This window comes from Microtus oregoni, unplaced genomic scaffold, assembly GCF_018167655.1.
Source record: "Microtus oregoni isolate MIOR12 unplaced genomic scaffold, Mior012 000004F_ref0000308, whole genome shotgun sequence".
NCBI lineage: Eukaryota > Metazoa > Chordata > Mammalia > Rodentia > Cricetidae > Microtus > Microtus oregoni.
The window spans coordinates 48,314,667-48,342,474 of NW_024543063.1; the positions used below are offsets into that span (position 1 = coordinate 48,314,667).

Here is a 27,808-nt window from a genome sequence, read left to right on the forward strand (position 1 = left end):
GTTTCTCTCCATTTAGTTTGATGTTGGCTGTTGGCTTGTGTTGGCTTGCTGTATATTGTCTTTATTATGTTTAGGTATGTATCCCTGCTCTCTCCAAGACCTTTATCATGAAGGGATGTTGTATTTTGTTGAAAGGTTTTTCGGCATCTAATGAGATGATCATGTAGTTTTTAATTTTCAGTTTGTTTATATGGTAGATCATGTTCATAGATTTTCATATGTTGAACTATCCCTGCATCTCTGGGGTGAAGCCGACTTGATCATGGTGGATGATGATTCTGACGTGTTCTTGGATTCAATTTGCCAGTATTTTATTTTGTATTTTTGCATCAATGTTCATGAGTGTGATTGGTCTGTTATTCTCTTTCTTAGTAATGTCTTTCTGTGGTTTGAGTATCAGAGTAATTGTAGCCTTATAAAAAGAGTTTGGCATTGTTCTTTCTGTATCTATTGTGTGGAATAATTTGAGGAGTATTAGTATTAGTTCTTTGAAAATCTTGTAGAATTCTGAGCTGAAACCATCTGTCCCTGGCCTTTTTTTTTTTTTTACTTTTGATGACTGTTTCTATTTCTTCAGCATTTATACGTCTGTTTAATTTGCTTATCTGGTCTCGATTTAATTTTGGTAAATGATATTTATCTAGAAAGTTGTCCATTTTGTTTAAGTGTTACAATTTTGTGGAGTACAGGTTTTTGAAATATGACCTGATGATTCTCTGTATTTCCTCCATGTCTGTTGTTATGTCCCCCTTTTCATGTCTGATTTTGGTAATTTGGGTATTCTCTCTCTGCCTTTTGGTTTGTTTGCATAAAGGTTTGTCTATTTTGTTGATTTTCTTGAAGAACAAACGCTTTGTCTCATTGATTCTTTGTATTGTTTTTCTTTGTTTCTATTTCTTAGCCTTCTTGTCCAACCACTCTTTTTTAAGACAAAAAAATTGAGGACAAAACTAATCCCTGGAATTCAGATTAATGATGTAGAAGGGAAATCATATAAGTCTGTAAAACCTCATGCTGTAAGTAAAGAGGCCATTGAAACATTGGCAGGTTAGGTTGTCTAACATATTGCCTTTTAAAATGATCAACTTATGATCTATATTTAGGATATTAAATCTTACCTGTGGTTTAATTAGCTGGATTAGGTGCAATAACAGTTACCTGCCAGTAGGCGTCGCAGGCCACTTGCAAAACTAACCCAGCTGGGCATAATGATGCATGTGAACTCACGTGATGGGTCTGAAATCTGACCTTAGAGCCAAATGCTGAAAGATAAATCACAGACTGTCTGCTCTGCAGATGTCTCTAGAGCAGTGGAATAGGCAAATGCAAACAAATCATTAGAAAGCTGTGGAACAGCTGGCTCAAACCAGGGAAGCCCGCGTCTCACCCAGATTTCTGCAGTGCACACTGGTGGGAGGCAAACGGTAAGGTGCATGGGGACTTGAAAGTCCAAGGCATGTAAAGAAAAAATACAAAGAATTGCTGCAAGAGAAGCCCCTGTGTAAGATTCTATATTGAACTGCTGGCTCAATGCATGGGCTGTGGCTGAGGGAGGGCTTGTGCCAAGCTGAGATAGTGGCAGGCAGTCGAGCCAGGGAGGTTCTAAAACCAAACATTGAGTGCCAGGTGAAGGCATAAATTACAAAACAATCCCAAACCAGTTTGGAATTATGATTAATAAAAGGGTTATTTATTTAAGGGGAAAAAACTGACAGATCACCATCCCAGACAACAGCCCTCTGCAAGATGAGGAACAAAGTCTAGCAGCCAGAAGCTAGAACCAAGACAGCAAGAGTACATAGCATAGCTGTTTTTTAAAGCAAAAGAGACCACGCCCAAGTGGGCTGGTATCTTAAAGGCTATTGCCTGAAGGAGCAGAAGGATCTCCCGCAGCAGTGCACCCCTGCCCCTAGTAATTCTTCCAGTTATCCCTATCTATCTCCTAAAGGATCCACAGCCTTCAAAACAGTCCTCTAGCTATGGGCAAGCACTCAAGACATGAGCTTGTGGGTCACTAGCCCATAATAACTACTGAAAGTCTAAAACGTACCCCGAGATTGCTGTTGGTGAACTGTCCTGTGTATTCAGAGAAACGAGAGCCACATGGCAGAGGGTTTACAGTAGTGAGGCTCAGTGCTGACCTTCCCTGCAACACAGTCTCCTCAGAACACTTGAAGGCTTGGTACTGGGGGAAAGGTGCTGAGCAATCGGTCACACGAGCTCCCGATACCTGAAGCCAGTGCTGGGGCATGTCTCACAAATGTGGCAAATGGAGACCACAGACACCAAGAGAGGGTGAAAGTTTCAGAGTTTATCTTCAGGGAAAGGGGAGCACCTGAGAGTGAGGGGCTGCAAAGGCACGATGACTCTGAACAAGATCATCAGTCACCAGGATCCCACCCGGCAGAGGGACCCAAAGATTGGTTTACATGGTCCTGCTTTTGCTTAGGGGATAAAATGACTTTGCAAAGAGGAGGGGAATGTGGGGGCAGCAGCATGAGCTGCTCTGATTTTCCTTCCAGGAGCCAGGAAAGTCATCAGCTGCGGTGGGCAGTGGTTGTTAGCAGACACCAAGATTACAGCAATGAAAGCTTTCAGGATTGAAGCCCCAACTTGACTGCCTGGTGAGGTGCAGCCAACTACTGGTCTCACCAGGAGCTCAACAATGCATTAAGGCCGCAGCTAGGGTACCCCTCTGCTCAGTTTCTTAATCAAGGCTCAACTTCAGCCTCATCTATTTCCTGAGTAGGCAACATGAAATCTTGGTTTTCAACCCAAAGGTCATGGTTCATTATGATTTGTATTCAGTGTAGTGGCTGGGAAAGGGGACTTTGCTCTGGAGAACTGGCCCAAGCAGGTCAAGATGGTGAGAGGTAGAGGAATAGGGAGGTCCTAGGGCCTGCAGGACACAAGGCACCACCACTCCTTAATCACAGAGAATGTGCTCCGGGGGAGCAAAAGTCCAGACAGAGCAGAATTTGTCACCTTTGTAAGGGTCAAAGTGCAAGAGACTTTGTTCTGCTGGGGTTGAAACATTTAAGGAAATCAGTCACACGGACCATCAAGAAGATTAGGAGATGACCAGAAGTCAAGAGGCTTCTGGAGGATCCATGAGGGCAGGAAGACAACTCCATACAAGGAGAAGTTTGCTCAGGGTGCCAGGGACAAGGGTCTCTTCTGACGCTGCCCCATTTCCAGGACACTCCCAATGGACAAACATTTTCAGAGAAGTGACAGACTCAAGCAACTGTGGGCTCCACACTGTCTGCAGAACTCCTGATCCAAAGAGCAAACTTCAGAAAATGGGGCACTGAGAAACCCATGTAGTTCTGATCAATTCCCTAACTCCTGACCCAGATTGAAAATCCCATGAACATATCTAGTTCTGTTTCTGCAGGCAATTGTAAAATTTCATATACAGGGAACATATGTAGGGATTTTTTTCTCATCAGTTAGCATCCTTTGTGGCTGATGTCAGAGATCTTTATGAGCTGTGGTCTGAAAGCTATCAAATTTATTTGCTGAAATCTAATTTCTGATCCAATGCTATTAAGTGTTATGACTCTGTGAAGATCCAAGAGTGTCATTGTTTTCTCATTCTGTCCAACGAGGATGCAATGTGAAATCTTTAGAGCCAGAGGCCTAACCATTACCATAGAGCAAATCTGATGACATTTGACCTTGGAGATTCCTTGGTTTATAAACATGTATAATTTTTTTGCTATTTGTATGCTGTCCAGATTATAATTTGTTTAGAGATGCTGGACTTACTATGTTGCTCAGGCTGACCGGAAACTGCAGAAATCATATAATCTTTCTTCCTAGGTCTCTGAATAACAGGGCCGAAGATACCTATTACAGAGCTCAGCTTGCAATTTGTGAATTTTTGGAACAACAACCTGACTGAACACATGAAAACAATAGGTAGGACTTTGGCTATTAGGTTTCTTTATTGGCCACTTACAAATAAGAAGACATGAGACTTGCTGAGAGAACATAGGATTTTGACAGTCCACTCCCATATAATAAAGATTTCCAAAGCTTCTGTTTCATCTGAAGACTGTCTGGGGCTTGGAGAAGAGGAGAGAGGAGGAGAGCAGAGGAAGAAAGGAAGGAAAGGGCGTTGTCCCAGGGAACATTGAAAGAAGATTGGGGCACTTAGGGGTCACACATCTACAGTCATGGGAGCATTCACGGAGTCTCATAAAAGGTGTCCCAGCATGCTGAGGACCGAGTGACACACCAAGGGTTTGTCGTACATGCAGACCAAATGGACAATTGCAGAGGTAAGGGATGGTGATGTGACGGTTAGACTCTAACCGGGATTCTCTAAGAATGTTCGGCTGACCCCATGTATATTCAGTCCTTCACACCACTCCTCTCACGGGGTACTACTCTTTGTAATTATCCTGAGACCCCTTTAGCTCCTGGATCTTCTGGGGCAGAGTCTGAGTCCAGAACTGCAATCTTCTGGCCTTCAAGGCTCGGCCCACAGAAGGGTGGATGTCCAGCTGCAGGTACTTCTCATTATCATCCATCACAGGCCATTCTGGTAGACCCTCGCTGTTGGGGTTCCTGCGGATATGCCAGCCATCAGGGAATGGTAAGATCATGCTCATACAATTTGTGATCCCCAATTTGTGTCAGGGTAGTAGACTAATTGGGCCAATAGGTGAGGGGGCTGATGGAACACAAGTCCTATACAGGGATACAGTGTCACCTGCTAGTGTCTGCTCCATGTGGGGCAAGACTACCCGGACAATTTTGGGTCTCCCTCTCAGAGGCAAAATCTAAAGAACAATACCATAGCTCCTGTCAAGTCATTGCAGTGTGACCAATAACCAATATGTACGATGTACCTAAGTGTGCCCTGGGGTGAGGAGGACTCTATCATGTGATGAGTTATCCATCATGCAAATGAAGTCATCAACCACCAATGGAGCCCTAGATAGGGACCCACCACTGAGGAAGTGAGGGAGGGATGTGTTCTCACCCATGTCGTGCAAAGTTGGTCCAGTACTTCATCATCGTCCAGCTCAGCAGCTCCTCTTCCTCAGTAAAGTCAGCTGTAGCCATGGGGAAGCAGGGGTCCAGGTCCCAGCCACCAGATGCAGCTGCCTATTCCTGCTCCGTGATCACCATCCTTCCTGTAGCCTGACCTTGAACTCTAGGCCTCTTTCCCTCCTTCACCACCAAGGATCCAAGAGCCACCCACACCACTAATTGATGCCTCCAGGTTCAGTTCTGCTCAGTGTGTCTTCATTCCATCTAACATAGGTGTGGTGGCTCAAATGATATGAATCCTATAGACTCATATATTTGAATGTGTGGTCCCCAGTTAGTGGAACTGTTTGGGAAGAATTAGGAAGAATGGCCAGTGTATCACTGGAAGTTGGCTTTGAGGTTGAAAAGTCCAGTCAGGTCCAATTAGCTCTCTGCCTTGGGTTTGTAGATCAGAATCTAAACTTTTAGTTAGCTATTGTTCCAGTCCCTTGCCTGTCTGCATGCTGCTATTCTCCCATCCCTGATGGTCATAGTCTCTAACTCTTTGAAACTCTAAGTCCCAATAAATGTTTTTCCCTATAAGCCAACTTAATCATAGTGTCTCATCGCAGCAATAGAAAAGTAACTAAGGCAATGGATTCTAATCTGGGTATAACTTTTTGAGGTTGGAAAAGTTGCTTACTTGATTATGTCCTCTCTCAGAGCCTTGATTTTCTCAACTGGACTGAGAGCTCAGTTGCCCATCAGGTACCCACCTGTGACCCCATCGAGCTCATGAAACACAAGAAAGACTCACGTTTTATGCCCCAGCGGGAGGACCCCAAAAGAAAGGGAATCTCATCACCATGGTCAGCTTTCACATGGGCTGGCCTCATATCTTTTTCGTAGCTGGGCACATGACGGAATTCATAAAAGTAGACAGGGGCACGAGAGCCTAGAGATATGGACACATGGTTACATAGTATTCTCTCACCTGTAACTTTCCTGCCTAATGGTTATTGATAAGTTATGTTGGTATACAGTTATCTGGTGTTATAATTGTCAAGTGAGTGGCCCCAGGCTGGATCACTAGTTATGGGAAAGCCCTTGGCTAAACAGTGACCCTGGCCTATGCAGCTAAGTAGGTTTGGCAAATCAATGGAGTATCAGCAACCTGTTTCCTTTTTTATATCTGGATAAGATGTCACTTTCCTCTCTTACAGTACAATGAAGAAATACCGATGTAATGGTCCCAGGAGTTTGGTACCAGAGATGTGATCCAGACATGAGTGGGGACCTGGACACTATTTTTTTTTGTAAGTAACACCTCAGTGAAGCCAATTTTATTTTATTTTATTTTTTCTTGTTCTTCTTCTTCTTCTTTTATTATTATTTATTTACTAATTAAAGATTTCTGTCTTCTCCCCGTCACCGCCTCCCATTTCCCTCTTCCTCCCCCAATCAACTCCCCCTGTCTCATCAGCCTGAAGAGCAGTCAGGGTTCCCTGCCCTGTGGGGAGTCCAAGGACCTCCCACCTCCTTCCAGGACCTGGACACTATTAAGCTCATCTGGGACCCATGGCTCTGAGCTCCTCCCAACTAGGCCTCATCACAGATGTACTCACGCTGAGACTTTGCTACTTGGAGTGCAGGAATCACGAACAAATAGTCTGCTATCATTTCCTTGTACTGTATTTGGAGGGTCTGAGCATCTTCAGTGTTGTTCATATACTCTTCCATTAGCAGGTCACTACACTCAGGAGGTAACATCTACAGCAGGGAATCAGGAAGAATGAGTTTAGGCAGGTTCTTATTTTGATAGGCAGCAGCCTCAGTGTGGAGAATGTGGTCAGGGATAAGATATGATATAGAGGGAAAGGTATAAGTTCTGGGGTGAGCCCTCCACAAACCACACACACACAGATCTTTGTAGGCATGCTGTCTGGAAGGATACATAGTGGCTCTTTTTATTGGAGACAGTACTCAAGGTGTCTCACCATCTGTGTTGTTGTGTTCTTCAAAATAGCTGGCAGGGTCTCTCTGGTTATGTCCTTTATTATTTGTTCATAGCCCTGGGCCTGGCAGAGAGAGGACAGTTTTCTATACTATAAGGTGGGATAGATATGGATCAAGTTTCCTCTGCTCACCTTATGAGTCCCCAGACTTCTAGAGAATTGGAACTGAGCCTCACCACAGGGAGAAGCCAGCCATACTCATCATTGTTGACACCAATGATGCTGGGGACAGGGCGAAAATCCACAGAAGTCAATAACTCTTGGGGATTCCTGGGGAAGAACTCTCCATCCACCACAGCAGGGATAATCTTGAAGACCTGAGGGACATGCAAGGGATATGGAGGTCAATTCTGATGTCCACTGAGAAACCCAAACCATTACTCCTGCCCCCATTTAATTGTCTCAGGATGTTTCTCCACGCCTGACAGAATCTACATATATTAGGATATTTGGTATTTATTTTGCACACGTGATTAAGAGGATGCCGACCATGGAGCAGAGGTAATTTATTTAGAGTAGTAAGGACTGACTCTTCCACATCCCACTGACCAGGTCCTCCAAGTCACACAACTCTCCCAACCTTGTTAATAGCCAGAATCTCCTCTTCACTCTTGTTTCTCAGACAGTGCACCAGGGTCTCTGAGTCCACAGTCTCACAACCAGATAAGCTGGCCACTGTCTGTAAAGGGATCAGGCAGGAGTTGATCCATCCTTTCAGGCAAGTGGAGGAGTTTTCCCAACCCCAGTCAATTGGCATTGTGTGCAAATATCACACTGCACTTTGTTCTGGTGAAATAAAGTATGTAATTCCCATTTTGTGTTGCTCAGATGTGACAGCCAGAGAGGTCATTCTACCTAAAGACTTTAAAAAGTAAGCTATGTGTGTTTGTCCACGAGTGCGTGTGACTTCAGGAATGCCTGTACCATGGTTTCCATGCTAAGACTAGAGGACACCGTCTGGTTGCTACTCCTCACTTCCCATCTTGTTTGAGAAATGATCTTTTATTATTTCTTCCTTTCTACAAGAGTCTATCTTATTTGTGACCTTTCAGGGATTTTCTGGTCTCTGCCTCCTATCTCATCCTATGAATACCAGGATCACACACTTGTTACCACATGCAGCTTTTTGTGGTTTCTGAGGGAATTTGAACTCACATCCTTATGTTTTTACCTATTGAGCCATATCGTCATCCCATATGTATTTGTGTCTGAACATGATGGACACTACATGGTTATTACACCTAGCCTCTATATAAACACCTGGATTCTAACCCTTGAATCTCTCAGAAAGTAGTGAAAGAAGCTATTTCCCACACCGCTCGTTTTTCCCAATTGAGAAAACTCCCAGAGTACCAGAGGGTGGAGGCTGAGGCTGCAGGGTCATCAATGGCTGAAGTGACTCACTGTGTAGACCACCTCAGAGGTGTTAGAGATCAGGTAAGGCAGCAGGGCCACCCCACTCTCCATGATGGCTCTGTGGAAGAGTCCTTTGGACATTGGGGACACAACCTGTGAAGACACACTTGTGCCACCTGCTGACTCTCCAAAGATGGTGACAAGGTCTGGGTTGCCTCCAAAGTGGGCGATGTTCTGCTGGACCCAGCTCAGGGCAGCCACTTGGTCCAGATAGCCCCAGTTCCCTCTGGCGTGCTCATCTCCAGTGCTGTGAAGACGCAGAGAAGGAATCACAGCGCTGTCTTATTTCCTTTTATCCCTTACTGCACAGTGCAGGCTAGCCCCAGACTCACCTGAAGAAGCCCAGGAGACCCAGGCGGTACTGGATAGTGACCAATACCACATCTTCCTTGGCTGCCAGCATGGATCCATCATAAATGGAAGCCAGACCACTAGACAGCCCACCCCCATGGATCCATACCATTACCTGTGGAAATCAATTCAGATGTCAGGATATTGCCACCCAGCTCAAGCTCCACCTGGGGTGTCTTCTATTTTACCTAATGCTTTGGCTCAGTGTACTTAGACACACAGACAAAACTCCTCAGGACATCCTCACCTGGACCACAGACAGGGCTCTAGTACCATCAGGATACTTGCTAGTCTCTCTCCTTCTCTAAGGACTAAAGCCTTAATTAGTGGCTCTAAATCTGGAGTAATAACATCCCCTGCTCTCAGATGCCTATGAAATGGAATGAAAAAGGCTATAATCATCAGTGATTCTCCTGATTATTAACAAAAAATCATTGGCACATAGCTGGCCATGGTGATGTATATCTTTAATACCAGAGATCTGGGACCAGGTAGGCTGCCTGTGGACTTCCCCACTCTCTGTTCCCCCAGACCCAATTCTCAGGGTCTCCCCTAGCACTGCAACAGACCATCTCCCCCCAGCATACCCAGTGAACACACCAGCTGAGCAGGCAGCACCCTTTCTAAAAATCCAGAGAGGAAACAGAAATTAAGTATCAAAACACCCACCAAAGAAAGAGAAACCCAGAAATCAACACCTAGACCTCTAAACCACCCCAAATCCAGATACCTAGATGCCAGCATAAGAACACAATAAACAACAGCCAGGTCAGTGTGTCTCCAACAGAACCCAGCTATCCCACCACAGCAGGTTCTAAATATTCCAACACAGCTGAAAAAAAAATACCTTAATATGAAGATGAAAGAGGTCCTTAAGAATCAAGTTAATAAAACCCTTAAAGAAAGTGAAGAAAATAAAAATAATTGAAGGAAACAAATAAAATTGTTTAATATCTGAACATGGATATAGAAACAATAAAGAATTCGTAAACTAAGGGAATCCTGGAAATTAAAAGTTTAGGAATGTGAGCAGGAAGTACAGAGTCAAACTTCACCAACAGAATACAAGAGATGGAAGAGAGAATCTCAGATTTTGAAGATACGATAGAAGAAATGGATACATTGGCCAAAGAAAATGTTAAATCTGAAAAATTCCTGACACAAAACATCCAAGAAATTTGAGACACAATGAAAAGAACAAATGTATGAATAAATGCAATAGAGGAAGAAAAAGAATACCAAATAGTTCAAAAGCCTAGAAAATATCTTCAACTAAACCATGGAAAAAAATTTTCCTAAATTAAAGAAGGAAATGCCTATATAGTTACAAGAAGCATACAGAACACCAAATAGATTGGATCAGAAAAGTCCCCTCAGCACATAATAATCAAAACACTACAGTACAAAGAAAGAATATTAAAAACTTCAAGGGAGAAGACTAACTAACATATAAGGCAGACCTATTAAACTTACACCTGACTTCTCAATGGAGACTCTAAAATACAGGAGCTCTTAGACAGATGTGCTAGAGATTCTAAGAGACCACAGGTGCCATCCAAGATTACTATACCCAGCAAAACTTTCAATCATCTTAAGACATTCCATGATAAAATTAAATTTAAATAATATCTAGAGCCGGGCGGTGGTGGCGCACGCCTTTAAACCCAGCACTTGGGAGGCAGAGGCAGGCGGATCTCTGTGAGTCCGAGACCAGCCTAGCCTACAAGAGCTAGTTCCAGGACAGGTTCCAAAACCACAGAGAAACCCTGTCTCGAAAAACCAAAAAAAAAAAAAAATTAAATAATATCTAGATACAAATCAGTCCTACAGAAGGTACTAGAAGGAAAACTCCAAACTAAGGTTAATTACACACATGGAAACATAGGAAATAAATAATCTCACACCAGCAAAACCAAAAAAATGGAAGCACATACACACCACCACCAACAACAACAGCAAAATAACAGGAATTAACAGTCATTGACCCCTAATATCTCTCAATATCATTGACTCAATTTTCTGATAAAAAGGCGCAGATTAACAGATGGTTACAAACACAGGATCAATCCTTCTGCTGCATACAATTGTACACCTCAAAACCAGGGGTAGACATTAGTTCAGGGTAAAGGGTTGGAAAAAGATATTCTAAACAAACACACCCAAGAAGCAATCTGGTGTAGGAGTTTTAATATCTAATAAAATTAATCAAAAGAATTGTGGAAGGATACAATATATTCATCATAAGAAAAATTACACCAAGATGGCATTTTAATTCTTAACATTGATCTCAAACACAAGGGCACCCATTTTTGTAAAAGAAACACTTTTAGACCTTAAATCACATATGTACTCTCACATACTGATAGTACCCCATTCTCACCAATGGACAGGCCATTCAGACAGAAACTAAACAGAGAAATACTAGAACTAACTTACTTCATCAGAGAAATTAATCTAACAGTTATTTACAGAACATTTCACCCAAACACAAAAGAATCTACCTTCTTCTCAGTACCTCACAGATTTTTTTTCAAAACTGACCAAACATTTAATCACAAAGTAACTCACATCAGATACAGAAAAATTGAGGCAATTCCTTGCATCTGATCAGACAACTGCAAACTAAAGCAGGATATCAACAAGAACAGAAACAACAGAAAGCTTACACACTCACGGACATTGAGCAACTTTTTACTGAATGAAAAATGGGTCAAGAGAGAAATAAAGAAAGAAATTAAAGACTTTCTAGAATTCAATGAAAATGAATACACATCCAAACTTATGGGATACAATGAAGATGGTGCTAAAATGAAAGTTCACAACATTAAGTGCCCACATTAAAAAAATTGGAGAGAACTCATACTAGCAACTTAACAGCACACCTGAAAGTTCTAGAACAAAAAGAATTAAACACACCTAAGAGGAAAAGAAAGCAAGAAATAATTAATCTGCAGAAATCAATGAAATACAAACAAAGATAACAGTATAAAGAATCAATAAAACAAAGATTTGTTTTTTTGAGAAAATCAACAAAATAAACAAACCCTTATCCAAACTAACTGAAATAAACAAATCAATAAAAGCGAAAAGGGGGGCCATAACAACAGACACCAAGGAAATCCTGAAACTCATAAGGACATGCTTTCAAAACCTGTACTCCAGCATTTAGAAAATAAATGGATAATTTTCTCAATAGGTATCACTTACCAAAGTTAAATCATGAACAATTTAAATATACCTATAACCCCCAGTAAAATAGAAATAGTCATTAAAAGTTTCTCAAATAAAAAAGATTCTAGGGCCAGATGGTTTTTTTTGTAGGATTGTACCATACTTTCATAGAAGAGTTTATATATGAGAGAGGATCTATTTTCAATTAAAAAAATTATCATACCTCTGGAGGCAGAGATCAAAGATCTCGTGAGTTTGAAGCTAGCCTTGTCTTCATAGTGAGTTCTAGGCCAGCCAGGGTTATATAGAGAGACACTTTCTCTATATAAAAATTCTTGGCACAATGAATAGTCCATTCCAATAAATTTGTAAGAGCTCAGGATTTAGCTCTCAGGCCTCTGGTAGGTAGTGTGAAACCTGAGTTGATCAAGGAGCCAATAGCCACTGACTTCCCAGAGTGTTTAGGTCTCTGTGTCCCATACCTAGGGTTTAGTTGTGTACCATGGCAGAGAAGGCCTTTCTGGACACCTGACAGGGAAGGCTTCTCATCAGGGTCTCACACTGATTATGCACCTTTTAGTCATCCTGAAGAAATGCCCACCCCCAGATCTGAGTATGGGTTGCCACTCACAGGCAGGTTAGAGCCCTCATGAGCATGAGCTGGTGTGTAGATGTTGAGATACAGGCAGTCCTCAGACATAGAGATGGAAGGCATGCTCCATTTTATCATTGCCAGACTTTCTGACTTCACTGCATCAGGATTTTGTAGACACCTGGGGACAATGACAGTTGTTCTAAGAGATGTGCAGTAGTTAAAAACAGGCTCTTGGTACATATTTGCTCTTAGCCACCAAAACCCCTATTTCTGGCCCCATGATGACCTGATAACATGAGATCCTACTCCAAAATCTCTTCCAACTAAGGTAAAGGTCAGAGACTTTGGGAAAACCGGTATGGAGCTCAAACTTCTAGTGAGGCTGCCAGATGGGTCTTTGCCTCCCACTCTTCCTGATGATGGGATATTGATATTTCCATGAACTTCTGTGAAAACTATTGGTGTGTGTAATGACACCATTTCACTTTGTAATCTCCAAGGCCTGGGTATTGTGTCCTGTACCCATATAGGTGCTGCATTGATAAACACGGTGGTGGGACATCCTTCACCTCACATCCAGACTCTCAAGGAACTGCCTCTTGGCCAATGATACCTGGACACCTATAGGTTGGTACAGTAATTGTGGAGGGTCATTTGCTAAGGAACCATCATCACTTTGGCCTTTCTCTGGCATCTGCAGCATATCCCATCACAGAGAGAATGCAGTGGAGGGCAGGAGATGGAGAAAGCACTGCAGTCTGGTCAGGTTCTGAGCTCCTGCCCATTTCAGGACCTGACATTTTCTGGGTCTCAGGAGGACTTACATGGCTGGGTAGGTGGTCCCATCCCTCACACCACTCCATGGTTCAGGAGGCTCAGGAGGTACAAATCTCAGCTCTCCTAGAGGTGGCTTGGCAAAGGGAATTCCCAGGAAGATGTAGACACCCTCTTTGGTGTCATTCAAGTGGATTAGACTCCCCTGCACCTGTCCCGTGTGGGTAGTCCTGATGGGGTTGGCTGAGTCTGCACCTGTAAGTGACATGCGATATCAAGGTTGGGTTTGCCCAACCATCTACCTTCACACAATGGATGTTACTTCTTTCTTGCTTTCTTCAGTTCAGCCTTTTCCATGTACCCACCTCCCTGGCAAATTCTCTCCACAGCACCATGTTCCAGTGTGGAAGAATTAGGCAGACCTGCCATATTCCCATAAAAGGTAAAAATCCTCCATACCAGATAAACATGGAATGATTGCTCATTGCTACATGGTGAGGTAACAAGTAGCCAAGGCCGCAGCCACTCTCAGGGAGTAGAAGGCAATTTTCCACCATCTCTCTAGTGTTGGAAACTCATTCCTATTTCCAACAACACGCTGTCTTCAGGACAATATGCCACTTGCCATAGCTGTCCCTATAGATCACTGAGGACATGGGCCACTAGAATCTGTCACTGCTACAGCAACAGGCAATACCTGCTGAAATGGGTTTGCTAAGAGTCAGGCTACAGCCAGGATGCTTCACCCCCAAGAAAAGCTCACCATGGAATCCCACATATTGGAGTGCGTGTACTTTCAGTCAGGAGGCAGGAAAACAGCCCAGGAAGGGATGTGACAAATATGTTAAAGATAAAAAAACTATGCATACATTTTCCTTTTTCATTTTTAAATAAAACAATTGAAGTTTATTAAGCAGAGATTCTTTTTTTCTCTTTTTTCCTTGGTTTTTCTAGACAAGGTTTCTTGGTGTAAAAGCTCTGACCGTCCTGGAACTTATTTTGTAGGCTAGGTTGGTCTCGAGCTCACAGAGATTCACCTGCCTCTGCCTCCTGAGTGCTGGGATTATAGGCGTGTACCGCCACCACCCATAGAGATTCTGATTTTGAGTGGCTTGTGGGGAAAGGATAACACATCTCTAATTACACGTGTCACCTTCTCAAGAGTTACTGTGTCTTTATAACAGCTGTACATGCAAAACGGAGGTCCATGAAAAGTAAAAAAAAAATAATAGCAGAAAATTACCCTGTAATTAAATCAACTAATGTCACCTATGTCATATTTAAAACCAAAAGTCACCATTGATGAGATTGCCATCTGACCATTTATGTGATACTTTAAATTCCTGATTTTGCTACGGTAAGCATTGCTGACCAAGTTTACTTCCAGATGTCTTCCTCCTCCTGATTATTACTAATGCTGAAATTGCTGTGGTATTCTGTTTTAACATTTCTACATTTACCACCCCACCAGACAGGTTCTTGCCGTGTAGCCCAGTCTGGCTTGCAGCTGAAAAGCCTTCCACTTTCTCTGCCTCATCTAGAACACAATTTACAGGTGTGTGCCATTACACCAGCTCACTCCGATCTTATCTTGATGTCCCATGGATGAGCCTGGCCTGGGTGGTGCACAACTCTGTGCCCTCTTATAGTTATCAGTGATTCTGAACCCAGGATCCAAATAGAATGTTCAAGTAAGCCCCTGGTGACATCTCAGAACCTGGACAATAGCAGGGAAGATTCCCAGTGTGAAGTCATTATGGCCTCCTTAGGGAAAATCTAATTGAGGAGGCCTGGCAGGAGGTCAGCATGACTCAGGCTTGAATGCTTTTTGGCAGGAGGCTTCAGGGCTGCACACTGACCCCAGGCACAGTGCCCTCCTGGCTCACCTATTCATAAACCTGAAGACTTTCTGGCAGACATGCCCTTTGCCTCGGACACCGAGGTCAGAAAATGGGAAAGGGAATATGAGCCTCTCAGTTAGGCAACTGTTGTACGGCTGGAGAACTGTATGACTGAGGATCAGGAAAATTTCCCAGGATTGTTTGGAGTGTACCGTGATGCTTCTCTGTCTGAGAGGGTGACCCATTTGGAGTTCAATGCTAGTAGGAATATGTAATTAAGTTTATTATTACCCATGGGTCAGTAAGAGCTCCAGCCACAGGCACAGTCCTATACAGAAAGGGGACATGGCCCATCTGTCCCTCTGTCCCCAACACTCTTCCTTCTGACTTTCAGGCCCAGGCTTGACAGAGTAGCCCTCTGTTCTATTGAGTGTCCTCAGACATCACTGACTCTCTGGGCCACAGGGGCCACTTTTCCACTCTGTCATCTCTACCCGCTCTTCCTCCCTTGCTACCTTTCCTACCACAGCCTCAGCCTCTGCCTCTGCCAAAATTGGCAACTCTGGCCCCCACCACCCATGTAAGGAGTCTCACCCTGCACATGGAGAAGAAACAGAAGCACACAGGCTCCAGCAATCAGCCAACCATGATGTTTGCAGGATGGCATGATCAGCTCTGAGGACTGAGTCTGTGCTGCTATAGGATGCGCTGAGTGCAGGAAGCAGAATATGTGGGCTCTGCCTAGACAGTTATTTGAACCCCAAGATGATGTGGGAGTGTCTATCAATCTGTTGATTTCATTGGTTAAGCAATAAAGAAACTGCTTGGCCCTGATAGGTTAAAACATAGGTGGGTGGAGTAAACAGAACAGAATGCTGGGAGGAAGAGGAAGTGAGCTCAGTCTCGACAGCTCTCCTCTCGGGAGTAGATGCTTCTGAGAGAGACGCCATGCTCCCCTCTCCTGGGTAGACTTGATAGCTCTGCTCTCTGAGACACACACAATGAAGCTCCGACCCAGGATGGACGTAGGCTAGAATCTTCCCGATAAGCGCACCTTGGGGTGCTACACACACGATTGGAAATGGGCTAGTCCAGGTCTGAGAGTTAGCCGAGAAGAGGCTAGATATAATGGGTCAAGCAGGGTTTAAATGAATACAGTTTGTGTGTTGTTATTTCGGGCATGAGCTAGCAGGCCACTGGCCGGGGTGCTGGGGATGCAGCCCAGCTGCTCCTACTACTACACCAAGATTTATAGGCAGGAGCTTGTTGGGCGGGGCAAAGTTGCAGGAGAGCTGTGACTAAGCAGAACTGATAGGAACCAGGGTTCAGCAGGTGGGGCAAATGCTCTTCTGTGATGTGCGTTCCTTTTTTGATCTCATTGCAAGGCACAACATAGCTTCAGAAGCTAATTATTCTGATAACGGCAACCGTCACCTCAAACCTGGGGTCACCATGTTTACTGTCCTTGGAATCACAGGTCCTGTGTAGGTGTGGGACAGAGAGCAAGGAACACAAAGCTATGGAAGCCAGGGTTGCTTTTCTAAGGAGGTGTGCACTGTGATGTTCCCACAGATGGGTGGAATGAATACTTGAGAATTGTCCTCTTGATAAAGGAAGAGCAGGAGCAAGCCCAGGGTGCTCTCAGCACACCCTTCACTCCCAAGCTTCTTGCTTTCTTGAGTCATAATTCACGAAGTCAGCAATCAGTCTCTCCTCCCTTACAGTGGTGATTTTTTTTATTTTTTTCATTGAGCTATATATTATTCTCCACTCTCCTCTCTTCCTCCCCTCTACCCTTCTAACCTCTCTTGTGGCCCCATGCTCCAAATTTACTCAGGAGATCTTGTTTTGCTTACCTTCCTATGTAGAGCCATGTATGTTCTCTTAGGGAGGGTCCTCTTTGTTGTCTAGTTTCTCTGAGGTTTTGGCCTGTAGGCTGTCTTTTTCTTTTCTTTGTGTCTAAAAATCACTTATGAGTGAATACATATTATATTTGTCTTTCTGGGTCTGGTTTACAATACTCAATGTTTTTTTCTAGATCCATCCATTTGCCTACAAACTTCAAGATGTCATCTTTTTTTTTTTTACCTCTGTGTAGTATTCCATTGTGTAAATGAACCACATTTTTTTTTAAATCTATTCTTCAGTTGAGGGGCATCTATGAACATAGTTGAGCACGTGTCCTTGTGGTATGATTGAGTGTCTTTTGGGTATATACCCAAAAGCGGTATTGCTGGTTCTTGAGGAAAGTTGTTTCCTAATTTTCTGAGAAATCGCCATACTGATTTCCAAAGCATCTGTATAATTTTGCATTCCCAACAACATTGGAAGAGTGTTCCCCTTATTTTACAACCTCTCCAGCATAAGTTGTCATCAGTGTTTTTGATCTTGGTCATTTTGACAGGTTTAAGATGGAATCTCAGAGTTGTTATGATTTGCATTTCTCTGATGGCTAAGGATGTTGAGCATTTTCTTAAATGTCTTTTAGCCCTTAGGGGTTTGCCTGTAAAGAGTTCTCTGTTTAGGTCCGTACCCCATTTTTTTTTATTGGATTATTTGTTCTTTTGATTTCAAGTTTCTTGAGTGAGTTCTTTGTATATTTTGGAGCTAAGACCTCTGTCTGTTGTGGGGTTGGTGAAGATCTTTTCCCGTTCTGTAGGCTGTCGTTTTGTCTTACTGACCATGTCCTTTGCTTTGCAGAAGCTTCTCAGTTTCAGGAGGTCTTATTTATTAATTGTTGCTCTCAGTGTCTGTGCTACTGGGGTTATATTTAGGAAGTGGTCTCCTGTGTCAATGTGTTCAAGTGTATTTCCCACTTTCTCTTCTATGAGGTTCAGTGTGGTTGTTTTTATGTTGAGGTCTAATCCATTTGGACTTGAGTTTTACACGGTGATAAATATGGATTTATTTGCATTCTTCTGTATGTTGATATCCAGTTATGCTAGCACCATTTGTTGAATATTCTCTTTTTTTCCATTTTATATTTTTAGTTTCTTTGTCAAAAACCAGGTGTTCGGAGGTGTGTGGATTGATATCCAGGTCTTCAATTAGATTCCATTGGTCCTTCTGTCTGATTTTATGCCAATACCAGGCTGTTTCATTACTGTAACTCTATAGTAGAGTTTGAAGTTTAGGATTGTGATGCCTCCAGAAGTTCTTTTGTTGTACAGGATTGTTTTGGCTCTCCTGGGTTTTTTGTTTTCCATATGAAGTTGAGTATTGTTCTTTTGAGATTTGTGAAGAATTTTGCTGGAATTTTGCTAGGCATTGCATTGAATCTGTAGATTGCTTTTGGTAAGAGTGTCATTTTTACTATCTTTATTCTACCTACGTAAGCGCATGGGAGATCTTTCCATTTTCTGGTGTCTTCTTCATTTTCTTTCTTCAAAGTTTTAAAGTTCTTGTAGTATAGAGCTTTCATTTGTATGGTTAGTGTTACCCCAAGATATTTTATGTTATTTGTGGCAATTGTGAAGGGTGATGTTTCTCTGATTTCTTGTTTGGCCCGTTTATCATCTGTTACAGTGGTGACCTTAATTCTATACATACTCCTCCCAGTGAAGCCATGACTGTTTCAGTTAGACTCACTGCAACTCTGACAACTTACTTTTTTTTTATTACACACTGTCTTTTATGGTTATCGATGAGATTTCATATGCTATAAAGTTAATGATCTCACAAGTTGCTTTTTGTTCATAAATGGATATCATAAAAGTAAGTATATAACACTAAGCATCTCTGTAGTCAATCAAATGATTAACTTTTTTATATATATATTTTTTTTTTTTTTTTTTTTTTTTTTTTTTTTTTTTTTTTTTTTTTTTTTTTTTGAGACAGGGTTTCTCTGTGGCTTTGGAGCCTGTCCTGGAACTCGCTCTGTAGACCAGGCTGGTCTCGAACTCACAGAGATCCGCCTGCCTCTGCCTCCCGAGTGCTGGGATTAAAGGCGTGCGCCACCATCGCCCGGCTATATATATATTTTTTAAGATTTATTTATTATGTATACAACTTTCTGCCTCCACACGCCAGAGGAGGGCGCCAGATCTCTTTACATATGGTTTGGAGCCACCATGTGGTTGCTGGGAATTGAACTCAGGATCTCTGGAAGAGCAGACAGTGCTCTTAACCACTGAGCCATCTCTCCAGCCCCAAATGATTAACTTTTAATGGTTCTATAAAATCATGACCATATTATCTAATAACACATGATTACACTGTGTACGAAAAGCCACTTGTGCTTTTCTCCTTCCCCTTCTTCTTAAAAAGACATATAACACACTAATGTTTTATTATGACATTTTATACATGTATGTAGTGTTTATAATCACACTCTCTCCCAATATCTTCTCTTGCCTTCTTCCTATTCTCATCAATGATCCCTTCCCTCCCAATAGTCTGCTTTCCTTTTGTAAATGTTTTCATTTTAATTTTAAAATTTTATATGTAAGGTTTTACCTACATACATGTATAATGCACTTTGTGTGTTCCTGGTGTCCACAGAGGCCAAAAAAGAGTTGGATCCCTTGGAACTAGAGCTATGGTTATGAGCTGTCATGAGGTCGAATGGAACTCAGGTTCTCTGTGAGAGCTGCAAGTGCTGTTGATCACTGAGCCACCTCTCCAGCCCCTATTTCATCTCCATGTTCTCTCTTTCTTTCACTTCTTCCCTTCTTACCCCTGTCCCCGGTTCATTTATTTAGGCTGATGTGACATACTCTGTTCATCAGCACATGAACCACAGGCAGATGCTAGTAGGTACCCAGGCAAATGGTGGCACATTTGGGGCTCCAGAAGCAGGCAGACAGGCTTACAGACAGGTGACACATACAGTTGGGTCGGTGAAGACATAGGCACCCAGATATGGCTTCAATTCATCAGCAAATCAGCCTCTTTAGGTATTCAAGAAAAAGCCTTTACCCATCTTAATAATGTCTCTACCATAGGCAGTAAATATCTGGTCTTTTTTATGAGTGGCTTGTGGGTGAAATTAGTCCCCCAGTCCTGTCCAGTCTCACCTCGAAAGGCAGTGTTCTGATGCCGTGGGGTATGTCAGGCAGAACTGGGTAACCTCATGGAGATTTCTGAGAAGGGACATACACACACGCCATATAAGTACAAGAATTTCTTAAGGAAAAAAAACATTGTGTGAAATGACAAGGCCAGTAATAAAGCATGCCTTTCATATGGGATCTAAGGCAAGGGCTCTCTCCTATAGTAGCAAAAGTAATTGCATGGTTGCTGTGTTGGTTTGAATAAAAATTGTCCCCAAAGGCCCATAGGAAGTGACACTATTATGAAGTGTGGCCTTATTGGAGTGTGTGTGGCCTTGTTGGAGAAAATATGCAGCTGGGGTGGGCTTTGAGGTTGCAGAAGCTCAAGCCAGGCCCAGTGGCTCACTGTGCCTTCCTGCTGCCTGTGGATCCAGATGTAGAACTCTCAGCTACCTCTCCAGCACTATGTCTGCCTGTATGTACCATGCTTCCCGCCAAGATGATAACGGACTAAACCTCTGAACTGTAAGCCAGTTCCAATAAAACATTTTCCTTTATGAGAGTTGCTGTGGTCATGGTGTCTCTTCACAGCAATAGAGACCCTAAGATGGTTGCTTTGAAGCAGGGTTCGGGGCCATGAGACTGCAAGAGGCACCTGGAAAGCCTTGGAAGTGAAAGAAACATTGTAAGCTTGATGTGGTTGTTGCACATTGTAAGTTTCTCAGACTAATTAAGGGGTTCACCTGAAAAAAACTTTCTTGTTTGTGTTTGAGACAGGGTCTCTTGGGGCTGGAGTCTGAAATGTCCCTCACGATTGGTTGCATGTACGAGCACTTGATTACCAGCAGGTGGCGCTGTGCTGAGACGTTCTCCAGAAGACTGCATCCTGAGTGCAGCTATGTTGTACGCAGGTGCCCCAGGCTCCCACCACCTCAGATGAGAGCTGGGACAGGTGCTGCTGCCCTGCTTTCCATGCTGCGATGGACCATGTGCCCCCCCAACCATGAGCCCCCTTTTTTTCTTTCTGGTGTTCTGGTACAGCGATAGAAAAATTAACCAGCACAGTCTCTCTGGAGCTGAGGTTGACCTTGAACTTGCTGTGCAGCTCAGACTGTCCTTGAATGCATCATCCACCTACTTTGTCCCCAGTAATATAACAGTTATAGGTGTGTCCCGCTACACCTAACTACGAGATTAATTTAATTGACTGTAGATTATTGCATATCTGGGGAACATTGGGGCTCAGTGATAGAGCCTGATCTGTTCAGTTCTTTTATGTTCTATTGGACAGTAGTTAGGTGTTGGGGCACTGCTGTTGGCAGGGAATAACCCAGCTCTCATGGGCTTCAGGGGTGTGGATTGTAATAAACCGGTCTCCTTCATGGGTTTGCCTCTTCAACACTTGGTTTCTCTTCTGCTCTCCACCATGCTGTGAGGCGGCCTAGTAGTGCTCCCTCATGTGAATGGTAGGAGCCACCTTGGAGTTTGGTCTCCCAAATTGTGAGCTAGAAGAGACTTTTCAAAAGTTGGAGCTTCACATTTTTATAGCAACAGAAGATGAGCGAGCAGAGTGTTATAAAAAGACTCATTTTTAGTTGTATATCTCTGTGTGCGTGCGAGTGCCCATCAAGGAATGGATCTCCTGGAGCTGGAGTCCCAGGCAGCTGTGTGAGCCCACTAACTGGGGTGCTCAGATTGGAACCTGCTGCCTCTGGAGCAGCAGCAGGTACTTGCATCCGCTTGCTGAGCCTTTTCTCTAGCCCTTAATGATTAGGCAATGGGATCTTGCTTCCTAATCTGTTATGCGAAGACACAGCGAGGGGTGACCCCTCAGAACCAGAGACCACAATCTCACTGGAAGTGAGGCTTGCTGTACCATGACCAGGGCTCCTAGCCTCCAGACCAGGTAGCAATAAACTCTGTGTAAGTCAGACAGTGAAGGGTTCCCGTGTGGCAGCAGCTGCAATGAGCTAGGACACTGGATGTCTCGTGTCTGGTTTTGCTTCTGGACAACTAGAAGATATAAAAGTGTGGATGACTGAGTGAGAGATGGGCAAGGGGTCCTGTCATTCTGAATTGGGGTATGCTCTCAAAAGGACAACCCTAGGAAAAGAGGGCCAAGAGAGCCAGAAAAAGGAGTGAGAAAGTGGGAAAAATAGAGGCGAGGAAGGGACTTGGACCAGGGAGAGTGTGGAGGAAGGCAAGCATGCTTTGGGAGCATATCTGTTCACAGCTTCCTAGAGAAACTGACGGTGTATATGACAAGAGCAGGTTCCTGGAAGACTTGGTAGTAAATTCCATGCAGGGTGTGCATTGTGAGTGTTGGCTAAAGGAGGAATGAACGGGGAGATGAAAGACGATGTAAGTGTTGGAGTTGTCTTAGCCCTAGGTGGGCTAACTCAGCCTTACCTCAGCTGCACTCAAGTCCACATCTCTGACAGAGGGCACCAGTATTCTGTGCACTTCCTGATTACAGATTCATGTCTGAAAATGTTCATAAGAGCTTTGTCAAAGGTTACGAAGAAAATCTAGGCTTGGTGTTGCTTTTCTCTAATTCCAGTGGTTCGAAGGTAGAGGCATAGGATGGAGTTTAAGGTCAGTTTGGACTACATAGTAAAATCCATCTTGGAAAAAAGAGCTGAGAAACGGAAGCCACTTAGAGGTGCAGTTCATGATGATGACGGACTGAACATCTGAAATTGCAAAAGCAAGCCACCCCAGTTAAAGAGCTGCCGTGGTCATGGTGTCTCCTTGCAGCAATGAAAACTCCAGCTAAGACAGGCACTTTCCCTCACTGTCACCTGTCCCCTCTACTAGTTTACTCCTCCATTGGTCCTTACCACCAACCTTCTCAGTCTCTGACTCTCAGACCCCAGACCTCACCTCCCTCTTGTGGAGTCTTAGCACAGGCACAGAGGTGGAGAAGCAGGAGCCCACAGGCCACATCGTTCAGGAAATGGTTACAGTGGCATGATTACTCCCTAGGTCTGAGTCTGTGTTGCAATAGATACACCATGTTTCCCAACAGGAAGATGTTTCAGACCTTGTCCACTCGGGAATTTGTACCCACAGAGGTGTAGGGAAGAAGCTTGTTGGGAGAAGGACAAAGTGGTAGCTGCAGGGGAGCTGCACTGTTAGACAGAGAAGAACCAGTATTTAGCAGGTGGTGGAGGCCATATCTGTTGGGTTTGCTCACTCTTTGGTTCCCTGGGAAGGCACAGAATGGCCTCTGGAGCCATTCCAGATACCAGAAACCCGTACCCTCAACCTAGAGTCACCATGTTTGTGATCCCCAGATTCACAGATCAAATGTTGCTTTTGTAATGGAGAGCAGAGAGCAGAAAGCTGTGACTGAGATTCTGGATTCTCTAAGGAGGTGTGTGTTGAGTATTAAGATGGAGAAGGGGCAGGCATTTGATTATTTGATTTAGGCATTAGAGCCTGGGGATGACTTGAGTGTATCCTCTGGGGTTTGGCATTGTTGTCTTTTCTTTTCTTTCTTTTTAAATTTATTTATTTATTAAGGATTTCTGCCTCGTCCCCACAACCGCTTCCCATTTCCCTCCCCCTCCCCCGATCAAGTCCCCCTCCCTCATCTGCTCGAAGAGCAATCAGGGTTCCCTGACCTGTGGGAAGCCCAAGGACTGCCCACCTCTATCCAGGTCTCGTAAGGTGAGCATTCAAACTGCCTAGGCTCCCACAAAGCCAGTACGTGCAGTAGGATCAAAAACCCACTGCAATTGTTCTTGAATTCTCAGTATTCCTCATTGTCCGCTATGTTCAGCTAGTCCGGATTTATCCCATGCTTTTTCAGACCTAGGCCAGCTGGCCTTGGTGAGATCCCAATAGAACATCCCCATTGTCTTAGTGTGTGGGTGCACCCCTCGTGGTCCTGAGTTCCTTGCTCGTGCTCCGTCTCCTTCTGCTCCTGATTTGGACCTTGAGATTTCTGTCCGGTGCTCCCGTGTGGGTCTCTGTCTCTGTCTCCTTTCATCGCCTGATGAAGGTTAATATTCCTGAGGATGCCTATGTGTTTGTCTTTGGATTCACCTTATTTAGCTTCTCTAGGAACATGAATTATAAGCTCAATGTCCTTTATTTATGGCTAGAAACCAAATATGAGTGAGTACATCCCATGTTCCTCTTTTTGGGTCTGGCTTACCTCACTCAGGATAGTGTTTTCTATTTCCATCCATTTGTATGCAAAATTCAAGAAGTCCTTGTTTTTTACTGCTGAGTAATACTCTAATATGTATATATTCCAAACTTTCTTCATCCATTCTTCCGTTGAAGGGCATCTAGGTTGTTTCCAGGTTCTGGCTATTACAAAGAATGCTGCCATGAACATAGTTGAGCCTATACTTTTGTTGTATGATAGGGCCTCTCTTGGGTATATTCCCAAGAGTGGTATTGCTGGATCTAGGGGTAGGTTGATCCCGAATTTCCTGAGAAACCGAAACACTGCTTTCCAGAGTGGTTGCACAAGTTTGCATTCCCACCAGCAATGGGTGAGTGTACCCCTTTCTCCACAACCTCTCCAGCAAAGGCTATCATTGGTGTTTTTTATTTTAGCCATTCTGACAGGTGTAAGGTGGTATCTTAAAGTTGTCTTGATTTGCATTTCCCTGATTGCTAAGGACGTTGAGCATGACCTTAAGTGTCTTTTGGCCATTTGAAGTTCTTCTGTTGAGAATTCTCTGTTCAGATCAGTGCCCCATTTTATAATTGGGTTGATTAGCCTTTTATGGTCTAGTTTCTTGAGTTATTTATATATTTTGGAGATCAAACCTTTGTCAGTTGCAGGGTTGGTGAAGATCTTCTCCCAGTCAGTGGGTTGTCTTTTTGTCTTAGTGACAGTGTCCTTTGCTGTACAGAAGCTTCTCAGCCTCAGGAAGTCCCATTTATTCAATGATGCCCTTAGTGTCTGTGCTGCTGGGGTTATACATAGGAAGTGGTCTCCTGTGCCCATGTGCTGTAGAGTACTTCCCACTTTCTCTTCTATCAGGTTCAGTGTGTTTGGACTGATATTGAGGTCTTTAATCCATTTGGATTTGAGTTTTGTGCATGGTGATAGATATGGATCTATTTTCATTCTTCTACAGATTGACATCCAGTTTTGCCAGCACCATTTGTTGAAGATGCTCTCTTTTTTCCATTGTATACTTTTAGCTCCTTTATCGAAGATCAGGTGTTCATAGGTTTGTGGGTTAATGTCAGGGTCTTCTATTCGATTCCATTGGTCGACTTCTCTGTTTTTATGCCAATACCAAGCTGTTTTCAATACTGTAGCTCTGTAATAGAGTTTGAAGTCAGGGATGGTAATGCCTCCAGACAATCCTTTATTGTATAAGATTGTTTTGGCTATCCTGGGTTTTTTGTTTTTCCATATAAAGTTGATTATTGTCTTCTCCAGATCTGTGAAGAATTTTGATGGGATTTTGATGGGGATTGCATTGAATCTATAGATTGCTTTTGGTAGAATTGCCATTTTTACTATGTTGATCCTCCCAATCCAAGAGCAAGGGAGGTCTTTCCATTTTCTGGTGTCTTCTTCAATTTCTTTCTTCAAAGACTTATAGTTCTTGTCAAGTAGATCTTTCACTTCCTTGGTCAGGGTTACCCCAAGGTATTTTATGCTATTTGTGGCTATCGTGAAAGGTGATGCATCTTTGATTTCCCTCTCTGCTTCCTTATCCTTAGTGTATAGGAAGGCAACTGATTTTTTGGAGTTGATCTTGTATCCTGCCACATTACTAAAGGTGTTTATCAGCTGTAGGAGTTCTTTGGTAGAATTTTTGGGGTCACTTATGTACACTATCATATCATCTGCAAATAACGAAAACTTAACTTCTTCCTTTCCAATACGAATCCCCTTGATCCCTTTATGTTGTCTTATTGCTATTGCTAGAATTTCAAGCACTATATTGAAGAGGTATGGAGAGAGTGGACATCCTTGTCGTGTTCCTGATTTTAGTGGGATGGCTTTGAGTTTTTCTCCGTTTAATTTAATGTTAGCTGTTGGCTTGCTGTAAATAGCTTTTATTATATTTAGGTAGGACCCTTGTATCCCTATTCTCTCCAAGACCTTTATCATAAAGGGGTGTTGAATTTTGTCGAATGCTTTTTCAGCATCTAGTGAAATGATCATATGGTTTTTTTTCTTTCAGTTTATTTATATGGTGGATTACATTGATAGATTTGCGTATGTTGAACCAGCCCTGCATCTCTGGGATGAAGCCTACTTGATCATAATGGATAATTTTTCTTATGTGTTCTTGGATTCGGTTTGCCAGTATTTTATTGAAAATTTTTGCGTCGATGTTCATGAGTGAGATCGGTCTGTAATTCTCTTTCTTGGTTGGGTCTTTTTGTGGTTTTGGTATCAGGGTAACTGTAGCTTCATAAAAGGAATTTGGCAATGACTCTTCTGATTCTATATTGTGAAATACATTAAGGAGTATAGGTATTAGTTCTTCTTGGAAGTTCTGGTAGAATTCTGCATTGAAACCATCTGGTCCTGGGCTTTTTTTCGAAGGGAGATTTTTGATGACCATTTCTAATTCTTTGCGAGAAACCTGTCTATTTAGATCATTCACCTGGTCTTGGTTTAGCTTTGGTATATGATACTTATTTAAAATAATGTCCATTTCTTTTGTATTTTCCAGTTTTGTGGCATACAGGCTTTTGTAGTAAGATCTAATGATTCTCTGAATTTCCTCTGTGTCTGTGGTTATGTCCCCCTTTTCATTTCTGATCTTATTTATTTGCGTGTTCTCTCTCTGTTGTTTAATTAGTTTGGATAGGGGTTTGTCGATCTTGTTGATTTTCTCCAAGAACCAACTTTTTGTTTCATTGATTCTTTGGACTGTTTTCTGTGTTTCTATTTTGTTGATTTCAGCCCTCAGCTTTATTATTTCCAGTCTTCTACTTCTCCTGGGCGCGTCTGCTTCTTTTTTTTCTAGAGCTTTCAGGTATGTTTTTAAGTCCCCAATGTATGCATTCTCCGTTTTCTTTAAGTGGGCACTTAGTGCTATGAACTTTCCTCTTAGCACTGCTTTCATTGTGTCCCATAGGTTTGAGTATGTTGTCCCTTTATTTTCATTAAATTCAAGGAAGACTTTAATTTCTTTCTTGATTTCTTCCTTGACCCAGGTGTGGTTCAGTAGTTGACTGTTCAGTTTCCATGAGTTTGTCGGTTTTTTGGGGGCAGCGTGGTTGTTGCCTTCTAACTTTAATCCGTGATGATCTGATAAGACACAGGTGGACACTGATATTTTTTTGTATCTGTGGAGGTTTCCTTTGTTTCCGAGTATGTGGTCAATTTTTGAGAAGGTTCCATGAGCGGCAGAGAAGAAGGTATATTCTTTCCTATTTGGGTGGAATGTTCTATAGATGTCTGTTAAGTCCATTTGCTTCATTACCTCCAATAATTCTCTTAATTCTCTATTAGGTTTCTGTCTGATTGACCTGTCCCTTGGAGAGAGAGGTGTGTTGAAGTCTCCTACTACTAGTGTGTGTGGTTTGATGTCTGCCTTGAGTTCTAGTAATATTTCTTTTACATAAGTAGGTGCTTTTATATTGGGGGCGTATATATTCAGGATTGAGACGTCATCCTGATGAATTGTTCCTGTTATGAGTATAAAGTGACCGTCTCGGTCTCTTCTGATTGAT

The 27,808-nt window shown here is 42.9% G+C and overlaps 1 protein-coding gene across 3 annotated transcripts; it reads right to left on the reverse strand.

Moving 5' to 3' along the window:
- Positions 1 to 4,391: 4,391 nt before the first annotated feature.
- Positions 4,392 to 15,813, reverse strand: LOC121446817 (acylcarnitine hydrolase-like). Of its 3 annotated transcripts, none has more exons than XM_041649625.1 (12): positions 15,741 to 15,813; positions 13,356 to 13,560; positions 12,568 to 12,709; positions 8,747 to 8,880; positions 8,403 to 8,661; positions 7,579 to 7,677; positions 7,175 to 7,315; positions 6,981 to 7,061; positions 6,609 to 6,753; positions 5,801 to 5,938; positions 4,994 to 5,066; positions 4,392 to 4,575 (listed from the first exon to the last, which is right to left on the reverse strand). In XM_041649625.1, the coding sequence occupies exons 1-12, from the start codon at positions 15,811 to 15,813 to the stop codon at positions 4,392 to 4,394; spliced, it is 1,674 nt and encodes a 557-aa protein (XP_041505559.1). The 3 variants fall into 3 exon arrangements, with proteins under 3 accessions (XP_041505559.1, XP_041505561.1, XP_041505562.1); XM_041649627.1 differs by having other exon boundaries at positions 6,981 to 7,034; positions 7,148 to 7,315; positions 7,579 to 7,673; positions 8,399 to 8,661; XM_041649628.1 differs by lacking the exons at positions 8,403 to 8,661; positions 8,747 to 8,880.
- Positions 15,814 to 27,808: the final 11,995 nt, after the last annotated feature.

Excerpts from the sequence above, each read along its gene's own strand:
- LOC121446817 (XM_041649625.1), bottom strand. The coding sequence starts at position 15,813 with ATGCCATCCTGCAAACATCATGGTTGGCTGATTGCTGGAGCCTGTGTG. Across the intron at positions 5,939-6,608 it reads CCAAGTAGCAAAGTCTCAGC|GCTCTCGTGCCCCTGTCTAC; the intron begins GTGAGTACATCT and ends CCATATCTCTAG. Across the intron at positions 4,576-4,993 it reads ACCAACTTTGCACGACATGG|GAACCCCAACAGCGAGGGTC; the intron begins GTGAGAACACAT and ends GCATATCCGCAG.